Source organism: Ctenopharyngodon idella, chromosome 15 (assembly GCF_019924925.1).
Source record: "Ctenopharyngodon idella isolate HZGC_01 chromosome 15, HZGC01, whole genome shotgun sequence".
Taxonomy (NCBI): Eukaryota; Metazoa; Chordata; class Actinopteri; order Cypriniformes; family Xenocyprididae; genus Ctenopharyngodon; species Ctenopharyngodon idella.
The window spans coordinates 23,671,660-23,695,845 of NC_067234.1; the positions used below are offsets into that span (position 1 = coordinate 23,671,660).

A 24,186-nucleotide genomic window follows, 5' to 3' on the forward strand; every position below is an offset into this window, starting at 1 on the left:
ATTGCATCTCAAACTGAGAGTGAAACTGCCACACTAGTTGTTATTAATAATGAATCTTATTAATAATGAATCTGAAGTTAGCTGCTAACACTTACATGCAGACGTAAACAGTATGTGAGGATTGAATACAGAAACAAATAGGATTTGTTCCATATTCATGAGAGAAGATGGGAGGAGCTACGATATTCCTGAAGCTGAAGTGAAAATGAACCCATAGAAATACACTGATATAATGTCTAGTGTCTACCCAATAATGTCTACCCAAAATTCAAAGTAGTGTGACGTCAACTTCACATTCTCTATGGCTCTGTTTACACCTGGTTTTAAGATGTGTTTTGGTCGATCGGATCACAAATAGCCGAGGGAGACACCTGGTATCCACCTGGTATTTTAATCTGTCTCTTTTGTCCACTTTTAACCACTTCTGTCCTGATTTCTTTGAGGGGAAAAATGTAAATTTATGGGATTTTTCAGATCTTTCGATCTAATGGATGAAATAAGCGGTGTAAACCTGGGCCTAACTTGAGGAGGTTGGTAAAAAGTTAATTAGTGAAAAAGTTGTTAAAAAGTTAATTTTAGACACAATATTGTCATTTTTTTTTACTATTTTTGCTCTATTTAGCCAACATAATTAGTTTCAAACAAAGCAGAATAGTTCTTCTGCAACACAGAGTGTTTCATTTCTAATGTTTCAGTGTTTTGAATGACTCAGGTGAGTCGATGATTCAATGACCCATTCATAAAGATAAAAGTCACTCTTTTCATTCATGAATGATCAACCGGTTTAAACGAATCTGTTAATGAATGATTCAATCTGTTAAATGAAAGACTTGCCACAACCTAATGGTTTTAGTATCGTTTCATTTTTTTCTATATAGAGTTAATACTATAAGTATAATTAATTAAAATGTTTCGTATATGTGTCATCACAATTTTAATATGTTGTAGAGTTACTTTTTTATCACTACTCTGTTACGCTTATGAAAGTTTAATGTCATCACAACATGTTTCATCAGTTTGTCAACACGTTCTGTTTCACAACAGAATATATAGGAATTCTGTTGCATTCCAAGATGGGAGGAGCTATGACATCACTGCAGGTGAGTGAAACCTTGCAGTGAAACAGAAACAAAACTGATGAACAACAGATAATCTATAGGGTGATAATCTTCAGGTGATCTAAGACCACAGCTCAGCTGATACTCACTCACAGGTAAGTGATGGAAATATACTGTAGGAGATTTTACTGAAAAGGTTTTTAAAGTTAGTGGTCTGTGTAAGTAACAGGAATAAGTTTGGCAAAACCAAGTTTATGCAAAAGTCAAATGCACAACTAGCCTGGTAGATTGGCTTCCTGGTCTAGCTGGTCTACCAAACTGGCCAGCAGAATTGTGACCCTGGACCACAAAACCAGTCACAAATCGCACAGGTATATTTGTAGCAATAGCCAACAATACATCGTATGGGTCAAAATTATCGATTTTTCTTTTATGCCAAAAATCATTAGGATATTAAGTAAAGATCATGTTCCATGAAGATATTTTGTAAATTTCCTACAGTAAATATATCAAAAATGTATTTTTGTGAGTGGATATGCATTGCTAAGGACTTCATTTGGACAACTTTAAAGGTAATTTTCTCAATATTTTGTTTTTTTTGCACCCTCAGATTCCAGATTTTCAAATAGTCGTATCTCGGCCAAATATTGTCCTAACCTAACAAACGCTTTATGAAGCTTTCAGATGATGTATAAATCTCAGTTTCAAAAAATTGACCCTTATGACTGGATTTGTGGTCCAGGGTCACAATTGTGCTCAGGCCCATTCAAAATCAGCAAACAGACCAGCCTCACCAGGCTGGGAGACCACTTTAGACCAGTAAACCAACTTAGACTGGTTTAAAAAAAAAAAAAAAAATCTCAGCATGGGGCATATATTAATTTGTTTTTTCTTGTTTGATCTGTTAATAAATAGTTAAAAGAAATGTTTGATAATAATAAATAGTTAAATGAATCCAGGTTTGGTATTCTGATTTCAATAAAAATATATTTATATTCTTTAGAAAAAGTTCAAACTCTTTTTAAAAACTTTTCCACTGTGCGGTGTTGTGTAAAGATCTCGGTGTTGTGTAAAGTATTTGTACTGTTTGGTATCTGGCACAATATAAAAATATAAAAAGACTGAGATTAAATTATTTAGATTTTTAAGGTGAAGCTTGCAATTTCCTTGCCTCTAGTGACACTAAATATGATTGCACAAAAAATGTTTTCAGACCGGTTTCCTGAACTTTTCCACAGTCTATCATTGATATACACACCTCAAAACTGCATAACTGGTTGAGTCAGAGTTCCTGTGTCAGGATGATTGGGCTGCTCAAACAAGTAGTGCAATGCTTTCACTATTGAAATCAACCTACCAGTAGACTCTGTCTCCATGCATAATTTTGTTAGACACTGGTCTTATTTCATGCACCTAATAAGAAATGTGTTGTGTGTGTTGATTTTTTTTTTTCTGAATAGGCTTAAAGAGGGGACAAGCAATGGCTTCATCAGCATCACAAAAACAAAGTGAGGACAAAAGAAAAAGTCTGAATTCACCTCCAGTAATTCAGTAATTGAAATAATGAAAGAACAAAGGCAATCACATGAAGTGATACTGATATGGCTTCATTCTTTCTTATATGAAACACAATATAGCTGATCACTTATGAGAGAGTGTTTTTCTTGATTTAGTAATATTCTTTTGTATGTATACATACATTTTAAATGTGGGTGATAAATGGTGTTCCCATTCAGCCAGTCATGTTCAACGTTACATCGATACTGATGTAATGGGGTCTTGCCTGGGAGCCCAATCACCTCCAAGTGGTACAAAACGGGAATTGGCCAGTAAGACTTACATTCCGGACCACACCCCTGGCATCCGGGTATAAATAGGACCGGCATACTCACTTCCATTCATACTTTTGCTTCGGAGCTGAGTGGTTGTACAGCGATCGCTCTTTACAATTCACCTCTATTGAGAGTAAATTTCTGAGCAAAAATAGCAATTTTAATTGCTATCAGGAGAACACTCCGAAAACAGCAATTTTAATTGCTATTTTGCTTGCAGCTCATTGTGGGATCTCTCTGCAGGTGTGATGGCGTATTCCAGCGGTGTTTGCATCTAGCTTGCTGTGCACACAGGGCAGCATTCGCCCCTGGGAGCTTCGGCTAAGAGTATTTCCCTGAAAGAGCAAGCACGGCAGCGAGTATCTTTTTAAAGATGCCTCTCTGTCCGTGCATTCCTGGATGCGGTCGTTTCCTGTTTTCATCCGACGGCCACGGTCGCTGTGTCACATGTCCAGGATGTTGATACAGCGTTCGTGGGTGATTCATGTTCTCGAGGGAACATGATCACGTCTACACGCAGGTCGTGACTCTCCTTTCTCGTAAAGGCTTGAGTCCCCTTGTTGTTGCCCAGCCGCCACTTGTGTGTAAAAGCACAGCTGCGGGTCTGTTCAACACTTTGTGAGACTGAAGGTTACAGTGAGAGCTTTTCGCCAGGAAAACCCCCGCGGATCTCCGCGCCTCAGCGTGTTATGAGCCGGTGAAGAACTTTGGATGTATGGAGGCACATTAGTGCCAAAATCTGTTTTTCCTCTCTCACTACCCTCATCTGTGGGGCGGTCAGGGGGTTCATGGGGGTTCCTCAGGTGGACTGTGTAATTGCGGTGAATTTATGCCCACAAAGTGCTGCCACCTGGAGGAATCATCCTGCTGGCCAAGGCAATGCACGAGGATAGTTCTGAGCCGGGGTTGATGCAGGATCCGCGCATGACCTTGCCCTCTGGGCGAGAGAAGTCGCGGCACGGTCCCTCGGCTAGATGATGTCCACCTTTGTGGTCCAGGAACGCCATCTCTGGCTAAACCTTGTAGTGATTCGAGATGTCAACAAAGTGCACTTTCTTGATGCTCCCATCTCACAAGATGATCTCTTGGCGACACTGTCGGGGATTGCATGGCAGTTCCTGACAGTTCAGAAGCAGACATTCTGACCAAGGTCCAGTCTGCTTGTCGCCAAGAACATCCCCCTGCGAGCAGTGCTCCACCACGGAGCACCACCTTCTGTTGGTGAGGTGGCCCTGGGACGGGTGACCCGGAGTTGCAGGGAACGGCTCTTTCTCAGGAGTTGGTGTACACACCACTCCTTCCTTCGGAGGAGGGCCGGGTGGAGAATCTTACTACTGTTCCGCCATTGGCCCAATGGCCAGTGGTCCCAAATTCTCAAGAAAGAGTGGTTTCCTGACTCTCCAGTCATACAGGGTGTGCGTGGGCAGTGAGCGACGTGCTGCTTCCTCCTTCCCAGCCCCTGTTCTTTCGCCACAGGCATGGAGTGCGTTAGAGGACGCGCTGCTTCCTCACGCGTCCTAGCCAGTCCCTCACGGGACCCACAGAGCCAGGTAAGTGCACTACACTCACTGCCTCTACTTCGGGACGCTGTGCTTCCCGGGTTAGGCCCATGCGCCCTCGCTGCCCCTGCGGGTACATCTGTGTCCCCTTGGTGCCACACGTACGGGCCTTGGGAGCATCGTTAGAGCTTCCCAGCCAGTCCCGCTGGCCCATTCGGACAGTCAGACTCTGCCATGCGATTCAGTTCGCCAGGCAGTCCCCCAGTTTCAGCGGTGTCCTGTTTGCCTTATGGCAGACAAGGACGCTCCTGTCCTGTGAGTGGAGATTGCATTCCTGCTGGCAAAGGACGCAATAGAGCCTGTCCCTCCAGCTGAGATGAAGGTTTTTACAGCAAGCGTCCTTTGTCGTACCTAAGACAGCGGTGGGTTAGGGCCAATATGGGATCTGCGTGTCTTCAATCGGGCCCTTTATAAGCTCCCGTTCAAGTTGCTCACGCAGGAATGCATCCTCATATGTGTTCACCCCATGATTGGTTTGCAGCAAGTGACCTGAAGGACACGTACTCTTGTTTCACCTCGACACAGACCGTTTTTTCGCTCTGCTTCGAGGGTCAAGCATAGTACAAGCTCCTCCCCATTTAGGCTGCCCTTACCCCGCTCAGGGAGGTGGGCATTCGCATCTTGAACTATCTTGATGACTGACCCTTTCTGTCTCACTCTCAAGATCAGTTATGCAAACACAGGGACCTGGTGCTCAGGCACCTCAGCCATCTGGGGTTTCGGGTCAACTGGGAAAAGAGCAAGCTCTTCTCTGCGCAGAGCACCTCTTTTCTCAGTATGGAGATGGACTCGGTTAGTATGACGGCGCGTCTCACCAACGAGCACACACGGTCGGTGCTGAACTGCCTGAATACGTTCAGGCGGGAGACAGCGGTTCCACTGAAACAATTTCAGAGGCTCCTGGGCCATATGGCATCCATAGCCGCGGTCACGCCGCTCAGATTGCTGCATATGAAACTACGCTCCTGTCGCATGTCACAACTCGCCCGCCACCTCCTCCTTTGGAATCCACTCACTGCCAGTGGTTTTATTCCCTGACTGAGGGGACCCTCGGCATGGATGCACTGGCACACAGCTGGCCCCTGGGCCTACGCAAATATGCGTTTCCCTCAGTGAGCCTTCTCGCACAGACACTGTGCAAGGTCAAGGAGGACGAGGAGCAGGTCTTGTTAGTTGCGCCGTACTGGCCCAACCGGACCTGGTTCCCAGAGCCGATGCTCCTCGCGACAGGACCTGCTTTCTCAGGGACGGGGCACCATATGGCACCCACGTCCCGACCTCTGGAACCTCCACGTGTGGTCTCTGGATGGGATGCGGAGGACTTATGTGGCCTACCACCAGCAGTAGTTGACATTATCACTTCGGCTAGAGCCCCCTCTATGAGGCGCGCTTATGCCATGAAGTGGAGTCTGTTCACTGAGTGGTGTTCTTCCCGCTAGGAAGACCCCCGAAAATGCCCGGTCAGCTCTGTGCTTTCCTTCCTTCAAGATGGCTTGGAGCGGAGGCTGTCCCCCTTCCACCTTGAAGGTCTATGTGGCCGCCATCGAAGCACATCACGATGTGGTCGGTGGCAGGTCAATAGGAAAGCACAACCTGATCGTCAGGTTCCTCAGAGGCGCCAGGAGGTTAAATCTTCCTAGGCCTCGCCTCATTCCCTCTTGGGACCTCTCTTTCGCCCTGGCGGGCCTACGGAGAGCTCCCTTCGAGCCCCTTGAGTCAGTTGAGCCGAAACATCTTGCGGTGGAAGACAGTGCTCCTGACTGCGCTCGCTTCCTTCAAGAGGGTCGGGGACCTGCAAGCATTTTCGATCAGCGAATCATGCCTAGAATTCAGGCTGGCTTCCTCTCACGTTATCCTGAGACCCTGGCTTGGATATGTGCCCAAAGTTCCCACCACTCCATTTTGGGACCAGGTGGTGAACTTGCAAACACTGCCCCTGGAGGAGGCAGACCCAGCTCTAGCGTTGCTGTGTCCCATTCGCGCTCTGCATGTTTACGTGGACCACACTCAGAGCTTCAGAAGCTCTGAGCAGCTCTTTGTCTGCTTTGGAGGTCAGCAGAAGGGAAAGGCTGTCTCCAAACAGAGGTTGGCTCACTGGACAGTAAATGCTATCGCCTTGGCGTACCAGTCCCAAGGCAAGCTGTACCCCCTCGGGGTGAGAGCTCACTCCACTTGGGGTGTTGCTTCCTCCTGGGCGTTGGCGCACAGCACCTCTATGGCAGACATTTGCAGAGCTGCAGGCTGGGCGACACCAAACACATTCGCAAGATTTTATAATCTCCGAGTGGACCCGGTGTCCTCCCGTGTGCTGTCTACGCATAGATAGCCACGGGTTCTCGCTTGCTGTGCCATTTTCCTCTGATGAGGGAATGCAAGCACTTTTCTGCTCCTCAGTTCAGTTCCCCAGATGGTGAACACTGTGGAGTTCCTCCTACATCCTGCGGCAGTCAGACGTGGCGGAGGCGTCCGACGCCAGGTCCAGTACTTGCATGCATGCCCGGTTGGTCAGCCCTTGTACTGGGCTAGATGCCCATACAATGCGATTCTCTGCGGGTAATCCCATATGTGTTTCATCCACGGTACGGTTTCCCTGACGGTAAACCGTGTCTTTCCCTGGGCGGCTTTGCTCTGCCCCGTCTCTGAACTGTAGTGTTCCTCCCTGGTTAGGTAGGTCCTACCTCAGAGATTTCCATATGCGTTACTGCACCATGGGTCAGTCCATATGTGTCTTCCACATGCTACCTCCCTTCGGGCAGGGTGTGGTCTCCGTAGCTTTTCCCTCCATTGGACTGGGAACGCTTTCCTGGCATTTTGGTCATGGCTGAGAAAACGTGGGAATCGAGTTCCGAAGCACTCTTCACTCTTCTTCCTGAATTAGGGAACTGAGACGTTACATCCCCTTGCCATAGCCCTGAATCACCGCTGAATGGCCGGGTTCCCTGTCTTGGCTCCTCAGCAAAATATGAATGGAAGTGAGTATGCCGGTCCTATTTATACCCGGATGCCGGAGGTGTGGCCTGGCATGTAAATCTCACTGGCCAATTCCCATTGGCTCGTTTTGTGCCACTTGGAGATGATTGGGCTCCCAGGCGAGACCCCATTACCTCACTTTCGATTTAATGTCTCCGTTCCCTTCTTCAGGGAACGGGGGTTACAATATTAACCTAGACGTTTCTTTGTCTTCAGCTCTGTCATCCTCCAATGGTCCTCTGTCAGAGGAGCTCCAGTGTTCGATCTGTCTGGATGTGTTCACTGATCCAGTCAGCACTCCATGTGGACACAACTTCTGTAAGAGCTGCCTGAACCAGTGCTGGGACAACAGTCACACCTACAAATGTCCATTATGTAAAGAAACATTCAGTAAAAGACCCAACCTCAAGATCAACACAGCACTTAGAGAGGTTGTGCTGCTCTTTAAAGGAAAGTCTGGTCAGAGTAAATCTGAGGTTCTCTGTGACATCTGTGATGGTATAAAGATGAAAGCCCTGAAGATGTGCCTGGTGTGTCAAAACTCTTACTGTCAAACTCACCTGGAGCCTCATCAGAGAGTCACAAATTTAAAGAAACACAAACTGATCGATCCTGTGGAGAATCTTGAGGACTATATCTGTCAGAAACATGAGAAACCTCTGGAGCTGTTCTGTAGAGATGATCAGACATGTGTGTGTTTGCTCTGTGCTGTGACAGACCACAAAGCTCACAATACCGTTTCTGTAGAAGAGGAGAGTAAAGAGAGAAGGGTAGGACATACATTTACATGTTTTAACTTTATTCAAACAATTGATATATAAAGTCAATGTTCAGTGATAAAACTTATCTGAGTCTGTAGCCTCAGCTGATGAAGATGCAGACAGATGTGCAGCAGATGATCCAGGACAGAATGAAGAGGATTCAAGACCTCAAACGCTCAGCAAAACTCAAAAAAGTGAGTTCAGGAAAATATTACTGCTCAGGTGTATAGTCAACAATGCAGACTTTATGACAGATCTAGAAGCACATGGCTACTGTTTCATCCATCACATAAACCAAGACCAGCTAACTCTGTGTGTCCAGAGTTTTAGGTTTCATTGTTTCAAATATAGGGATTTCTCTGGGCCATGGCCCATGGGAGGCTTGGCTCACCAAGAAGATTCATTACTTTCCTCATTGCAGGAGGTTTTATGTAGTTATGTTTCATGGCATTCACTAACTGTTTTCTAAAATGTAGGACAAATGTAAAAATACTTTTAAAAATAAAAAATAAAAGATATGATATCTATAAAAGTAATAAATGATTTTTTATCAGGAAAAGTCAGAGAAAGAGAAAGCAGAGAGTATTGAGCTCTTCACTGATCTGATCCGCTCCATTGAGAGATGTCAGTTTGAGCTGCTGGAGATGATGGAGCAGAAGCAGAAAGCAGCAGAGAAGCAGGCTGAAGAGCTCATTAAAGAGCTGGAGCAGGAGATCACTGAGCTAATGAGGAGAGACACTGAGCTGGAGCAGCTCTCACACACTGAGGATCACCTGCACCTCCTACAGGTCAGTGGAGCTCCTTCTGTCTGCTCACATCACAGCACAACACTCCCCATGCTGAGGGATTTCTGCTCTCTCCTGCTGTAGATTTACCCGTCCCTGAGCAGACCTGCACACACCAGCAGCTGCACTGAGATCAGTCTTAGTGACACTCATGAGAGTGTGGAGACTCTGATGAGATCTCTGACTCAACTGAAGGAGACACTAGATGAGAAACTCAGCAACACTGGTAAGAGAATGTCAGACTGTTACGTCCCCTGGTGGCATAGAGGTATGAGGAAGACGCACATAATAACATTTAAACACAACCTATAATCTTGGTCTCTGGGGAGTACTGTGGGTGAGTGACACAAGGACAATCAACGTGACAAAAAGTGGTTCGCTTTATTTACAAAAAGAATATAAATTTACACAAATGGAAACACCAACCAAAAATCCCTATTTACAGCTATATACAAAGTTTAATAAATTGAAACAAGCCACAGAGAAAAAGAAAATGAGCGGCGCTAAACAAACGAAAAGAACAAAACCAAAACATTCACTAACAAATTCCCCGCCCTCTAAACTAACTGAAAACAAAACCAAAAAATAAAGAAGTCTTTGGCGTTCACGCCATAACTAAAGCTTCACTATCTATCAGAACAAAACTTACACAAGGCTGCACCTGCTCCTTCCCTAGTGTGTCTAAACCGAGTCAGTCCTGCATGTTTGTAAGATGTAAGTCACGTGACATACTTTCCTTTTCTTTATCTCCGGGCTGATGAAGTTTTTAGTTCAGATAAGATGTTCTCTATATCAAACACCACAAACAATCAAGCAAGCAAGCGAACCACCACTAATCAGCAGCATTAAACAAATGGCACAGCCAACGAACACTCCAAGCTCCCTCCTCTTCCGTTCTCCACGGCGTCTTTTATCCTGAGCCCGTTAATGATCGGCTGTTATACGAGATGACTCATCATGATGGACAGATTACTTGACCAATCACAGCACCTAAAACAGAGAGACAGTGGAGAGCGGAAAAACAGGAAGAAACCAATAACAAAGGGGAGAAACACAACAACCAATAACAAAGGGGAGAAACACAACAACCAATAAAAAAAGGGGAGGGGACAACAATCTGAACACGTAACACAGACTTTATTGTGACATATAAAGCTTCATTCTGAGCAATACTGCTTTGATTGTCCTACTACACACTGTTCTTATTCTTAATTCTTTTACATATGTAATTACATAACTTGTAAAACCTAACAGTTGTTCTAACTAAACTTTTTTTTAGTAAACTTTACTTAATGTCTGAGAACTTGTTGAACTTACTTAAAACAATTTAGTAATCTGTACTGTTTGCATCTAACAGTTGTTCTAACTAACCCTTTTTAGTTAACTTTACTTAAAGGATTAGTTCACTTTCAAATGAAAATTAGCCCAAGCTTTACTCACCCTCAAGCCATCCTAGATGTATATTACTCTCTTCTTTCTGATGAAAACAATCAGAGAAATATTAATAAATATCCTGACACATCCGAGCTTTATAATGGCAGTGAATGGGGGTCATTAGTATGAGCTGAAGAAAGTGCTTCCATCCACATCCATCCATCATAAATATGTGCTCCACACGGCTCCGGGTTTTTTTTTTTTTTTTTTTTTTTTTTTTTAATTAATAAGACAATTACAGTTTTATGTGCTGTCATTGTTGGGGTAATACTGACACAATACAGCAAATAAAATTGTAAAATAAAGCTTGATACAATTAAGTTAAGCTTACTTAATTGAATTAAGGCCACGAGTTTGCACAGTTGAATTAAGTAAACTGAACAAATTTGTTTTTACGGTGTAATAATATTATATATATATAATTAGATTTTTCACTTTCAATGATTTTCAATGATTTTCATAATCATATATTGTCATTTGTCTCCACAGTGCTGAAGAGGATGCAGCGATATGCAGGTAAAATTTGTGATGTGCATGTTCACATTGCCATAAGATAAGAGTTTACATTCATACAAGTCTAAACAATACTTTCTTCAAGATATTAAAGACATGAAACCTGCTGTATTGAAAAGTCGTGATTCATATCTGATCTCTTTCAGTGGATGTGACTCTGGATCCTGACACATCTCATCCAAAACTCATTGTGTCTAATGATGGAAAACAAGTGACATATAGAGACATTGAGCGTAAACTCCCAGACAACCCAAAGAGGTTTGATTATTGTTGCTGTGTCCTGGCAAAAGAGGGATTCAGCTCAGGAAGATTTTATTTTGAGGTGCAGGTAAAGAGAAAGACTGATTGGGATTTAGGAGTGGTCAGAGAATCCATTAACAGGAAGGGAATGATTACATTGAGTCCTGAGGCTGGATACTGGGCTGTATTTCTGAGGGATGGGGATCACTATCAGACTTATGAATCTTCTCCTGTCTCTCTGTCTCTGAGAGTGAAGCCTCAGGTAGTTGGTGTGTTTGTGGATTATGAGGAGGGTCTGGTCTCCTTTCATGATGTGGAGTCCAGATCTCATATTTATTCTTTCACTGGTCAGTCTTTCACTGAGAAACTCTTCCCATACTTTTGCCCTTGTAATAAAGAAAAGGGTAAAAATGCAGCACCGCTGATCATCTCACATGTCAGATGCAATGAATAAATTTACATCAAATATGAACATAGTTCTATGAATACTTTCTTTTGTTAAATGTTAAGACATGTAGAGCCAAAAATTATTAAATAATTTTTCAGCTTTTACTTTTTTAAAATAAAGTGTACATTTTTTCATTATTTTTTCTGAAGCTTAAAACATTAATCGAACCATTTTCTTTCTGCTTCTCTTTCTGTGTAAAATTTAAATTACATGTAAAATCTGAATAAAGTCCTGCCATTATTTCTATAACTGGAGATGAAGGGACCATCACATACTGTACATACAGGAAGAACATTTAATAAACAATAAACAGCATATTTACTATGAAAACAAAGAGTTTGACTGTCTTACTGTTCTTTTCACCAGGAATTGTTTTGGAAAGACACTTGGAAAAGACATTTTCAATGTGACTGACAGCAAAGTTAAAAACATTATAACTCAAAGATTGCATGTCTATATATATGTTGTCTACCTTGACTAAATTCCAGGAGTTTATTCAATGTAATATGAAGGACATAAAAGACATTCTTTTACAGCTCAAATGTCAGACATAAAAGCCGCAGTACTTATTGTGCATGTGAATTATTTTTCAATGATTTGTATATTGCTTTAAGCACTTTTAATAAAACTGTTGAAAATTCAGAGTGAGACAGACTTCAAAGATAGATAGCAAATTTTACTTCATTATTCGAGAACACTCAAACAGCACATGTTGTTGTTGTTTTTTGGAGGAAATTGAACTTTATGTAACATTTAGATTCAGACACATTTCAGGGCTCAAGATGCATCACAATTCCTATAATATCTGTCCCATACAGTATATAAGATGGGATCATATGATAATCAAGTTTCATCAAGAAAATTGATATGATTAAACTAGGTACCTGGGTTGTATACTGTCTGTTACCAGTCAATCCATGATGATAATACATTGATTATAATAGATTATAGTGTGCATATATGCATGATTTTGGGTCAATATTACCCACAGCCCACATACACTATTGAATAGGTGGAGTTTGTGATGCTTTTTTTCTGTAGAACTTTTCTGATAAATATAATGCAAAATTTGACACAGCAGTTTTTAAATGTATGATCCTATTAGTTTAATGTTTGCAATAATCTGTCATTTCTTTTGTATGAACAGTTCATCAGTTAAATGCAGCCTAGGTTGAAATCAGTTTCATTTTTTAAGTCAACACTGTAAACTAGTCCTTTATATGGTAACATAAATGATCTGTGTACTTTGTACTCATGTGTACTTTGTACCTGAACAACATGTTTGACTGCTAACAGATGAATCAAATCAGTTTGTCATTTCTCTATTTATGTTTCATTATCATATTTCATGCTGTGAAATAAGATGTGTTTTATGTTTGCTGTGAATAGACTCAAAGAGGGAACGAGTGATGGCAGAATCTTCATCAGCATCAGCAAAACCAGCTGAGACCAGGAGAAAGAGTCTGGATGCACCTCCATTATGTCAGTAAATAAAGAAAGAATATTAACAATGTGAAAAGTGTTATAAAAACCCAGATAGCAACTTTGTGCCGGCCCAGATCCAGCCTATATCTGCCACGTGTGGTATGATGATCTGGCCACGTGGTGTGGAATGATGGCACTTGGGTGGACCACTCCTGTTTGCCAGATCTGAGCCACAAGCAGGCCATAGCAATGCCACACTTTATTTCTGTCATTCATCTACAGAAGTTCTTATTGAGAATTAGCAAAAGTTTATTGCTAATGTTAGTTTCATTTGAGGTTACCATAATGGTGATTGGTGTTTCCAGCTGGGCTCTTAACTCTTATAATACATTTGATTTGTCTGGCTGCTGTGATAGTGTGTTTGTCAAACACATTTATAGCAGCAAAGTAAGTTAAAATGAGATCAGTTAATGATTTTTAGCTATCAATGATTTTATAACTATTGTGAAACAGCCTGAATGACTGATGTCAATTGATTGTAAAAATTATGTTGTGCCATTAATACGTTTGAATTGCGAACCCTGATTTATTGCAAGATGAGCTCATAATGTATTGCAGAAATCAGTTAAAAGAAAAAAAAATGAGCAGAAAACAGTAAGTATAATGACAATCACAGATATGAGCAGTCAGCGTATGAATCTCAACAATGTTGACAACAAAATATTCAGACAATCAGATCACAAAAACCTACTAAAAGACATAACAAAAACCACAGCGAAAAATAAAAGCAAATAGTTAGAATTAAAGAAAATAATAGGACAATTCAGCTGCATAATTTATTCATGCTGTGATGCATGCTGGGAGTTTTGTACTATTGTTCCCAGCATACATTGCGGCATGCCACTTTTGATTGTCACCATTGTTGAGATTCATGTGCTGATTCTTGATGTTTTTTGTGTGCTTTGTACTTTGTGTTGTATGTTGTGCTTTGTTGTTGTTAAAACAAACAAATTTGTCTGCTAATGGGGTAAGAAAAATAGTCTTGTTTTTCTGTTTCCATTAGCAGGTAGTTTTGTTTCTTGAAATGTGAAACATGATTGGAGATGCTCTGTTTAGATTGGGAGGAGTTAAGTTATCATAATGATACTACACAATAGAGAATTTTTTGGACAAAAATTCACTTTTGACAAGTTTCGAATCGGGCCGCAACCTTCAAAATGGGGTTTAAAATCTTCAAGTGTGTGGCCAGCCTAAGGTGAATAGGCATGCATAGCCTTTCTTTACAAAGTAACCTCGTCAACTACTTGTTTGTAGTTGTTTGCGCGGATCCATGTGAATGGGGATTTTTGATAACGCTGTCATCTGTACAAAGAAAAAACATTTCCATTTTTAGTACATTGTTGTCGTGTAAGCATACCTTTAGTGTTAGTTTTTCTCCTGCTGCTGAATTGTGTTAGCTGTTAGCAAAGGGAAAATGTGGTCAGGTGATGTTAACAACTTGATTGTCATCATCTAGTGATCTAATCTTACACAGCGTGGTTTTTTTTGATCATGTAGATGTAATGCAGTTAATTTCAACTTAATAATAATCTGCTATAGAATGCATTGCGGCATGAAGCATGTCACCGTTGTTGAGATTTATATTTCTACGTAAGAGGGTCTATGGTTGGAAAGATGCTTGAGAAGCACTGCAGTGGTCAACCTGAAGCTATGCTGGGTTGAACCCAGTCTATATCTGGATAGTAGACTGGGTAGCTGCGGGAAATGGTCTTAGAGAGGCCAGCGGGTCTGAGTACAGTAATGATAAGCTGTGCTTAGGGCTGTGAATCTTTGGGTAGACAACAAATTGATTTGATTCAAGAAGGATTTTTGAAAATTCAGAATGATTCACATTAAAATTTGATTAATTTGATTCTGCATTTTTATATGCATTCATAAAGTTTTTGAAATGCTTTCCCCAATGTGTTTTAGTCAGGGTGCGAATTACACAGTGGCCTGCTTTAGGAGGTCGGAGAGTAAGGGCAAAAAAAAACCCCTTTTGTCCATTGTTAATGTTGGTTCGTGTTAGTTATAATGATGCAACATAACTTTATTTTAATAGCCTAAAAAAATTGGCATTTGTAGAAATTTACATAAGCCAAAATTTTAAAAGGCTTTAAAAGTATTGTTAGTTCATGTTAACTATAGTGTAGGATAGTGTTAATGGCTACACAACCTTATTAAAGTGTTCCAGGTACATTAAACACTAATGCTTACATGGAGACTACCTTAGAATATGCACTTTCCCAACTGATCCTAAACTAACTTTTCTTCATGGAATAGTTACAAAAGCCCTCTTTGTTCTCTTTATACTGATGATTTTCCTTACGATGATTCGGAAAGAAAACGCGCCGGTTGTTTACTGTTGCTATAGTAACGAACACAACTTTAATGCGCATCTGATTGATAGATAAATCGCGCGCTCTTATTTCAGTGTTGTTAATGTTGTAGTTATTTCAGCAGTTTCCTTCGCACATTCAGTTTAACAACATTAAGTTAAATTTCATTTATCATTCATTGGAACTGTGCGTATGAGACACTTACATTATGTGTTTGCTCCGTCCATGCAATAAATGCGCGCCCTTGAATAAGCGGGGTTTCACTTCACCTGCTCAGGTAATGTCAATGGTATGACCCACTTCCGTAAAACTTAAGTATTTTATTTTATAGAAAATAACGGTGACGTTTCCACGCAATAAAAGCGTTTTATTTCAACAGTAGTGACCACGAAATGACTTGGCAGCTTTATCAATGGCTTGATCGCAGTAGTGGCCGTCCTGAGGAGAGCTCAAACATGCTGATTTATTATCAGTGTTGGAAACAGTTGTGCTGCTTAATATTTTTTGGAACCTGTGATACTTTTTTCAGGTTTCCTTTACCATCACTTGTAATCAGTTTAAAGACAGCCAGTTTTGTTTCATTACGAGACTTCGATTACGTCCGATCTCAATGACGGTCAGTTTTTTCTTCTTTACGAGATTTCAACGACAGTTGGTTTTCATTATCAATCAGTTTTGTTCAGTTACGAGATCTCAATAAGGTATGTTTTGTTCTTTAACAAGATTTTAATGACAGTTGGTTTTATTCCATTATGAGAGTTCAATGATGGTCGGTTTTGCTGGGTTAAGAGATTTTAATAACGGACTTTTTTTTTCTATTATGAGATTTCAATGACAGTCAATTTTGTTCCCTAATGAGATTTATTGAAAGTCGGCTTTGTTCTTTAAGTTTAAGTTTGATACAAGTTCTGAACCACTAATTCAAAACAAAAGATTTGTAAAGCTTCGAAGCTTCATGAAGCAGTGTTTTGAAATCGGCCATCACTAAATATTGACCTTTTTTGTTTTTTGGTGCACAAAAAAAAATTCCCATCACTTCATAACATTAATGGTTGTGAATATGTCTTTAAGAGCTTTCAGGAAATTGAAAACATTAATTATCGTGCTAGCAATGCAGGCTAAGCCATCGAATTTTATCAAAAACATCTTAATTTGTGTTCAGATGAATGAAGGTCTTATGGGTGTGGAACGACATGAGGGTGAGTAATTAATGACAGAATTTTCAGCAACGAGCACTCAGCGTGATTTCAAAAACAACACATCCCAGCGCCAGATCTCCTGTTATTTAAAACAAAAGAAGAAATTGCTAATCAACTGGAGATTATTAGATACATCCATGTATTAGATACACCCGTGCCACGAGATGTTTCAAAAAGTGGTGGGGACAATATGTACACTGGCAAAAAGTGGTGGGGACATGTCCCACCTGCAAATTACGGCTATGATCTGCCCCATATGAAGATTATTGCACCCAAAATTGATGAAATATAATTAAATTAGGTACCTGGATTGTATACAGTCTGTTTCCAGTCATGATGAATATAAACTGGTTATAATACACTGTAAAAAAAATAATTCGTAAAAAAATGGTCAATGACTGTCAGCTACGGCTGCCAAACAAAAACCTTAAAATTAAAGTAAAATATTCTAATTTGAATAAAGTGTAAAAAACTTTAACAGAAATTTTCATTAAATCTTAAAACATTTTCACTGCAAAACAAACCGTCAAATGACTCAGCAACGGCTGCCAATTAAAGTCTGTAAAATAAATGCAAAATATCCTAATTTAAATAAAGTGTAAAACACCTTTATATGTATATTCTGAATTGCTATTAACAAAACACATTCATTGTAAAATGTGAATCTCTTGTATTTAACCAGAAAAGCACACATGAATGAATGAATGCAACCATATGTTACTGCCCTTGAAATAAAGCAACATGCAGCACAATACCAAAGTTTTCTGTCTCATCCTGCACTGAAGCACATCTCTACTCTCCAGCACAACGGTGACCCACAAAATACATGATACAGAAACCCTTTAAATCCCAACAGAACATGAAACACTGACAGATCTTTCAAGAGTCTGGTTTCTAACTGAATTGTTTAATATTAGCTCAATATTATTTCACACACTAATAAACTATACTATGACACTATAAACAATTTTATTAAACCATTATGCAGAAAATGTTTTGTTAGGGTCAGACAGACTCATACAGACATCAAGAATCAGCGTATGAATCTCAACAATGGTGACAAAAAAAAAAAAAAAAAAATCAGATCAACTCAGAACGTCACAAAACAAGCTGCCACACAAAAAAGTTTTGTTGATTGTCACCATTGTTGAGATTCATATGTTGATTATTGATGTCTCCAAAAAAACTGGCTGAAAACATTTCCAGCATAATGATTTAAAAATCAGAATGCCAGCTTATCATACTATGGTTCCACAATATTCCAGTAAATGATATGAAATTAACAGATAATATACTCAGAAATTTGACACTATGAGATATCAGCAGTTCAGACCACTTCATGATAACTATATTATAAATAAACAGCCAACTAACATGAAAAAGTCATGGGTCATGAGCCCAACTAAAGTAAACGCTCACTTCCATAACGGTGACTTCAAACTTTTTTTTTTCTCAATAAAACATCACCATCTAAATCTTTGTTAATTCTCAATAAGAACCTTTGTATAAAAGAAAGAAAGTCTAGACTGTAATAAGTGAAGATGCTGAGATCTTGAGAGATCTGTTAGTGTTTAATGTTCTGTTGTCGCCAGTCATTTGAATCAAATCAGGAAATACTTGTAAAATAACTGTTTTTTAACAGTTAAAAAAAAATTTTGTTAAAGTTTTTTGCACTTTATTTAAATTTAAATATTTTACTTTAATTTTATGGTTTTTGTTTGGCAGCCGTAGCTCCCAGTCATTGACCGTTTTTTTAGTTTTTTTTAATGATTTTTTTTATGAAGGAAAATTTTTAGGAAATACCTGTAAAATAACTGTTTTTAAATTAGGATATTTTACTTTAATTCTACAGGGTTTTTTGGCTTCCATTAATTTGACCGTTTTATCATTTAACTGTTTTGTTACTGTTTAAATTACTGATTATTTTTGTAATTTTACATACATTTGTTTGTAATTTAAGAAAACAGAAAAAATACTGTATAAAAAATATGTGAATTACTGTATTTTTTCATTAATGTCATAATACATAAAATAACAGCCGAGTTGTTAATTTACATACATTGTTTGTAATTTTACAGAGTTTTGAGTATAATTTAAAATAAAAGAAAATGACCGTAAAAAAAAAATTACAGTTATTTTCTGTAAAATTAGGATTTTTTTTTTACAGTGTAGATTCAAATTTTGATGTATGCATTGGTTACATGCATGATTTTGGGTCATTATTACCCACAGCCCCCATACACAGTTTCGAAAAAAATGTCCAGTGAATGGTGATAAATGTTACATTTTTAGGGTTAATGTTAATGCTCTATCGAGGTTGAAACAAATAAAACATAAACTAAACCTTATCCTAAGCCTAACTGATATTGTGAGCAACAGCAAGCAGCTGCTGAAGCAATGGCGCCATTTTAACTTCTATGCTTAGAGCTCATGTTGGTGTTGTGTTTTACAGGGCTAACTCAATTACTCGACATGACAAGTGTTGTACGTTATGTTATGCAAATGTTAAAATGTGTTAGCTTACAAGTCATGCACTATGGTAAAGGTGATTTGAGGTCATGATAGTATTGTGTATCAGCATAAGTAGTAGGCTTTATTGCTAGTCTGAGTAATCATTAAAGGAAAAGGAAGTTTGCACTATAGTGCTAATTTTAGCTGGAAACTGCAGTGAATTTTATACACGCCCAGGTTGTAAATATAATATTTAATGATACATTTTAGTTAGATAGTGTTGAATCTGTTCATTGTCTGTTCTGTTCTGTCTGTAGTCTCAGCTGATGAAGATGCAGACAGACGTGCAGCAGATGATCCAGAACAGAATGAAGAGGATTCAAGACCTCAAACACATAGAAGAACTCAGAAAAGTGAGTCTAGATTGAATAATGGTTTACCTTTGGTAAAGAAGCAAAAGTTTTGTCTGCTCGTTTCCAAACAACAAAAAAGAACTGGAAATGGGTTTGTAAACCTCAGAAAAAACAATGAAAAAAGTGTGATAAAAGTGATCCATATGACTTGTGTATATGATAGCTTTTTGTGAGGAACAGACTCAAATTAAGTCAAATTTTCCTATAAGTCCTATCAAAGATTTTAGTATGTTTCTCACGTATGGCTTTGAAAAACTTGAAATATAGTGTACCAGTCATCTCACTACTTACAGTAAATGACAACTTAATTGCCAATTTTGGGTGAGCTATTTTTAAAAAATATAACAGAATTTGGTCAATCATAAATCAGGAAAGGTCAGAGAAAGAGAAAGCAGAGAGTATTGAGCTCTTCACTGATCTGATCCGCTCCATTGAGAGATGTCAGTCTGAGCTGCTGGAGATGATGGAGCAGAAGCAGAAAGCAGCAAAGAAGCAGGCTGAAGAGCTCATTAAAGAGCTGGAGCAGGAGATCACTGAGCTAAAGAGGAGAAACACTGAGCTGGAGCAGCTCTCACACACTGAGGATCACCTGCACCTCCTACAGGTCAGTGGAGCTCCTTCTGTCTGCTCACAGCACAACACTCCCCATGCTGAGGGATTTCTGCTCTCTCCTGCTGTAGATTTACCCGTCCCTGAGCAGACCTGCACACACCAGCAGCTGCACTGAGATCAGTCTTAGTGACACTCATGAGAGTGTGGAGACTCTGAGGAAAGCTTTGATTCAGCTGCAGGAGACTCTAAATGAGAAACTCAACAAAACTGGTAGGGGAATATCAGTACCTTTACATAATGCTAGTATATAATTTATTGTTTACAAAAATTATGTTCAGTATCTTATGTAAATAATTAATTTATATGCAGTGCACCTGTACATTAAGGAAGACAATATTCCTAAATATGCAATCCCTCACGAAGAAAGGGGCCTATAGTGTCTGAGAATCTATTTATTCATAGGCTATATTATGTGACATATAGTTAATCTTTGAGTTTTTCAGTTATTAGTAAATTAATATTTATAGTGTTATACACAAAATTATTTTCATCCTAAACCTCCCAGATAGCATCAATGATCGAAATAACGTTGAATCAATGTTAATGTGTCAACGTTAACTGCATTGAATCAATGTCACTTTTGCACCCGCAATTAATGTTGAATCAATGTTAAAATTTCAACAAAAAATCAATGGTAATGGCATTGAATCAGGGTTAAAATGTGATGTTGGTTCAACATCATGCTTACACTCTCAGAAAATGAAACACTTAAAGCTACACAGCCTGAAATCAACTGAAGATAAAAGAAGACAATCAATCTCTCAAGATCTCAGCAGAAGTTCTTTTTGAGAATTAACAGAGGTTTAGATGTTGATGTTTTAATGCAGTTAACGTTGACACATTAACATTGATTCAACATTATTTTGATCATTGATGCTGTCTGGGTAGTCTACCATATGCATCATAATCTTTTACTTTTGTCTCCACAGTAAAGAAGACAATGCAGCAATATGCAGGTACAAGGTCAATGACCAATAACAGTGTTCAAAAAAAGAAAAGGAATAACATGTGCCAAGTTTTTAGAAATGTGGTGTTTGTATTTATCTGTTTTATATGGAACTGAAAATTGTTTTTACCATTTTCAAGAAAAGTTTCAATTTGTGGTGTCACCATCAAGTAAAAATAACATTGAATATGTGTGAGCGTACACATATTAACCACTATTTTTTAAATCAGATATTTTTCTTAAATCTCAGATCATTTTTTAAAACAAATATGACATTATTCATTTATAAATATCATTTTTTTGGAGAGTCGCACCACATAACATTTTGCAGCCCAAAATTTGCCTTGTAAGGTCAAATTTTACTCACAACATTTGTTGAAATTCATATGCCAAAGTCTGTATAATATTTTTATGTTAAACACACGAAAATGTTGTAAGTTGTGATTCATATATTATCTCTCTTTCAGTGGAAGTGACTCTGGATCCTGATACAGCTCATCCATATCTCATCCTGTCTGATGACGGAAAACAAGTGGAATATAGAGACATTAAGCTTGAACTCCCAGACAGCCCAGAGAGGTTTGATTATTGTCCCTGTGTCCTGGCAAAAGAGGGATTCAACTCAAGAAGATTTTATTTTGAGGTGCAGGTAAAGGGAAAGACGGATTGGGATTTAGGAGTGGTCAGAGAATCCATTAACAGGAAGGGAATGATCACAGCAGCTCCTGAGGCTGGATACTGGATTATAGTCCTGAGGAATGAGAATCAGTATCTTGCATTAAAGTCTCCTCTTGTCCATTTGTCTCTTAGAGTGAAGCCTCAGGTAGTTGGTGTGTTTGTGGATTATGAGGAGGGTCTGGTCTCCTTTTATGACGTGGAGTCCAGAGCTGTCATTCATTCTTTTACTGGTCAGTCTTTTACTGAGAAACTCTACCCATACTTTAGTCCTTATATTAAAAAAGAAGGTAGAAATGTAGCACCGCTGATCATCAGATCAGTGAATGAATTTACATCACAAATTTAAAAATAAGGCTACGTTCACACTGTCAATCCAATTCTGATTATGTGTGTATTCGATTGGAATCTGATCTAAAATTATTGACAGTCAAGGCTACCAACTCCTAACCCTTAACATACCCGTTGGTAACCCTCTTAAAATATTTAACCTAATTTGCTTCAATATATGAGCTATTATATTCTGGTTTGAAATGTAGTTTTCTTGGAAAGAAAGACTATTTTCTGTGTCTGTGCGAGACCAGTTCATCTGCCGCAGCGCAGCGTGGCGCTTCACACCTGAGGTGTGACACACTTAACAAAGTGTAGTAAACAATAAAACAATTGCATTACAAACTCGTGTGTTTATTAGTATGTTAATGAATTCAAATTATTTGAAAACAAATAGGCCCTACCAGTTTACAACATCCAGCAGCACAATAAACCGTAATAACTGGAGACTGCTGACACTGAAAGCCTCACACATTCAAGTTTAAAATAGCCGCACCTGCTCTTACACTGTACGTTAAAAATAAGATGGAAAGATAAAAAAAAAAAACATTTCCGTGGGTCTAGTCTTTGCATCTGATGTTTGAAGTTTGAATCAAGTCTGCTCAGTTGGAGTAGAATTAGATAGGTGGCGCTGTCACAAAAAAACCCTAGAGTCCTAGAAATGCGGTCCTGAAACTGCAGCCTCTGGTATTGCAGGAATATAGTACTGTCATTTTCTGCAACAACACAGCCTTGTTTCTGCAGCGACTTTCAGCATGTTTCCTGTAACAAAGTCTGACTGAAACAGATTTCCAGAAATGTGATTTGAATAAGATGTCAAATCACATATGAATGTAACTCGAAACGGATTTGTAAAAATCGCATTTCATGTGAATTTTTGTTGTTCACATTTGCTAAATCTGATCGGATTTCAATTGGATATGCACAAAAATCAGATTTGGACGTACAGTCTGCATTAGTGCCACAGTATAAATACTTGCTGTTTTTAAATGATGGGATATGTCATCATCATATTTTGTCCTTTAGTATTGTTTTTCAGCATTAAAAACCTGCTTTTCACACACACACACACACACACAGAAATGTTTGCTCAAGCCATCTGCTCTTATCTGATGCATCTGTATGTTAATAGTTTTTTTTTAGCACTTTGTACATTTCTTTAATCAACAACATAATAAAATTCATAAAGTATCTTAAACACTTGACCCAATTTATTAACCTTAAGCATCTGTAAACTGTCACATGTATGTTCTGTTTTGTTTTAGTTCTCTTTATCATACCTGTTTCCTTTGTTCTCATCTTCCCATCACTAGTTGCTTTTCTTGGTTACTGATTGTTGTCTAGGTTATACGTGGTTGTTTTGCTAAACTTTCTCCTGTGATCTCCTGCATGTTCTTTTGTTGGATTTTTGATTAAAGACTGTTTTTGTTAAATTCTCCATCGTGGTGCGATATCTACAGCCACAGTGTGTGACATAAACAATACTGTAATTCAGCATAAATGCAACTTTCTCATACTAAGACTCACCTAAAGAATTTATTCTAGACTCTAGAGACCCACCAAAAATGTTTTTGGAGTGAAATATGAGAGACAAAAAAACAAAACAAAAAAAAACATTTCTTTCCTTTTAGGTAACATTTTATTTTTTTATTACACTTGATAGATTATAAAAATTAGGATAATGGTCAAAAAAAGATAAGCTATACTTAATTATACTGCAGTAGGCTACTGATATATTGAAACTTGTCGTTCGATAAATGAGTCATATGTTGATACAGAAACTGCTCTGATACATTTTGGAGAGTTCAGTCAAGATATTTCAAACCATTTAAGCTCCCGAATTCTACATACATTTAAAGAATTTAGAGTTATTTGTTCGTGAGTCAGACCACATGGGTTGCTTTGTAGGCATGTTTATTTTTGCATGTAGCGCGAAGTGGTGCTGCTGAAAAGCCATGAAGGAAACAATGTAGTGATTTTGCGATTAGTTAGTTTGGTGGGCACAAGTTATGCTCACCAAAGAACTTGTTATTGAATTTAAGGACTTATATTTTTCATATGGAGGAAGTTTTCTACAGGTGCTACAATTCACTACAAAGGTAAATTCTATTAAGTTCCATGAGAAAAGTTGAGAGGGGCTATGACATCACTGCAGGT

At 39.0% G+C, this 24,186-nt stretch overlaps 1 protein-coding gene across 1 annotated transcript; it reads left to right on the forward strand.

Annotated features, from left to right (window-relative positions):
* Positions 1–399: 399 nt before the first annotated feature.
* Positions 400–23,725, forward strand: LOC127495583 (zinc-binding protein A33-like). Its single transcript, XM_051862518.1, has 13 exons — positions 400–1,213; positions 2,519–2,566; positions 7,636–8,189; positions 8,279–8,374; positions 8,735–8,968; positions 9,050–9,191; positions 10,889–10,915; positions 11,059–11,595; positions 19,371–19,498; positions 19,837–20,070; positions 20,147–20,288; positions 21,008–21,034; positions 21,492–23,725. The coding sequence occupies exons 2-13, from the start codon at positions 2,539–2,541 to the stop codon at positions 22,046–22,048; spliced, it is 2,706 nt and encodes a 901-aa protein (XP_051718478.1). The 5' UTR covers positions 400–1,213; positions 2,519–2,538; the 3' UTR covers positions 22,049–23,725.
* The last annotated feature ends 461 nt before the right edge of the window (positions 23,726–24,186 follow it).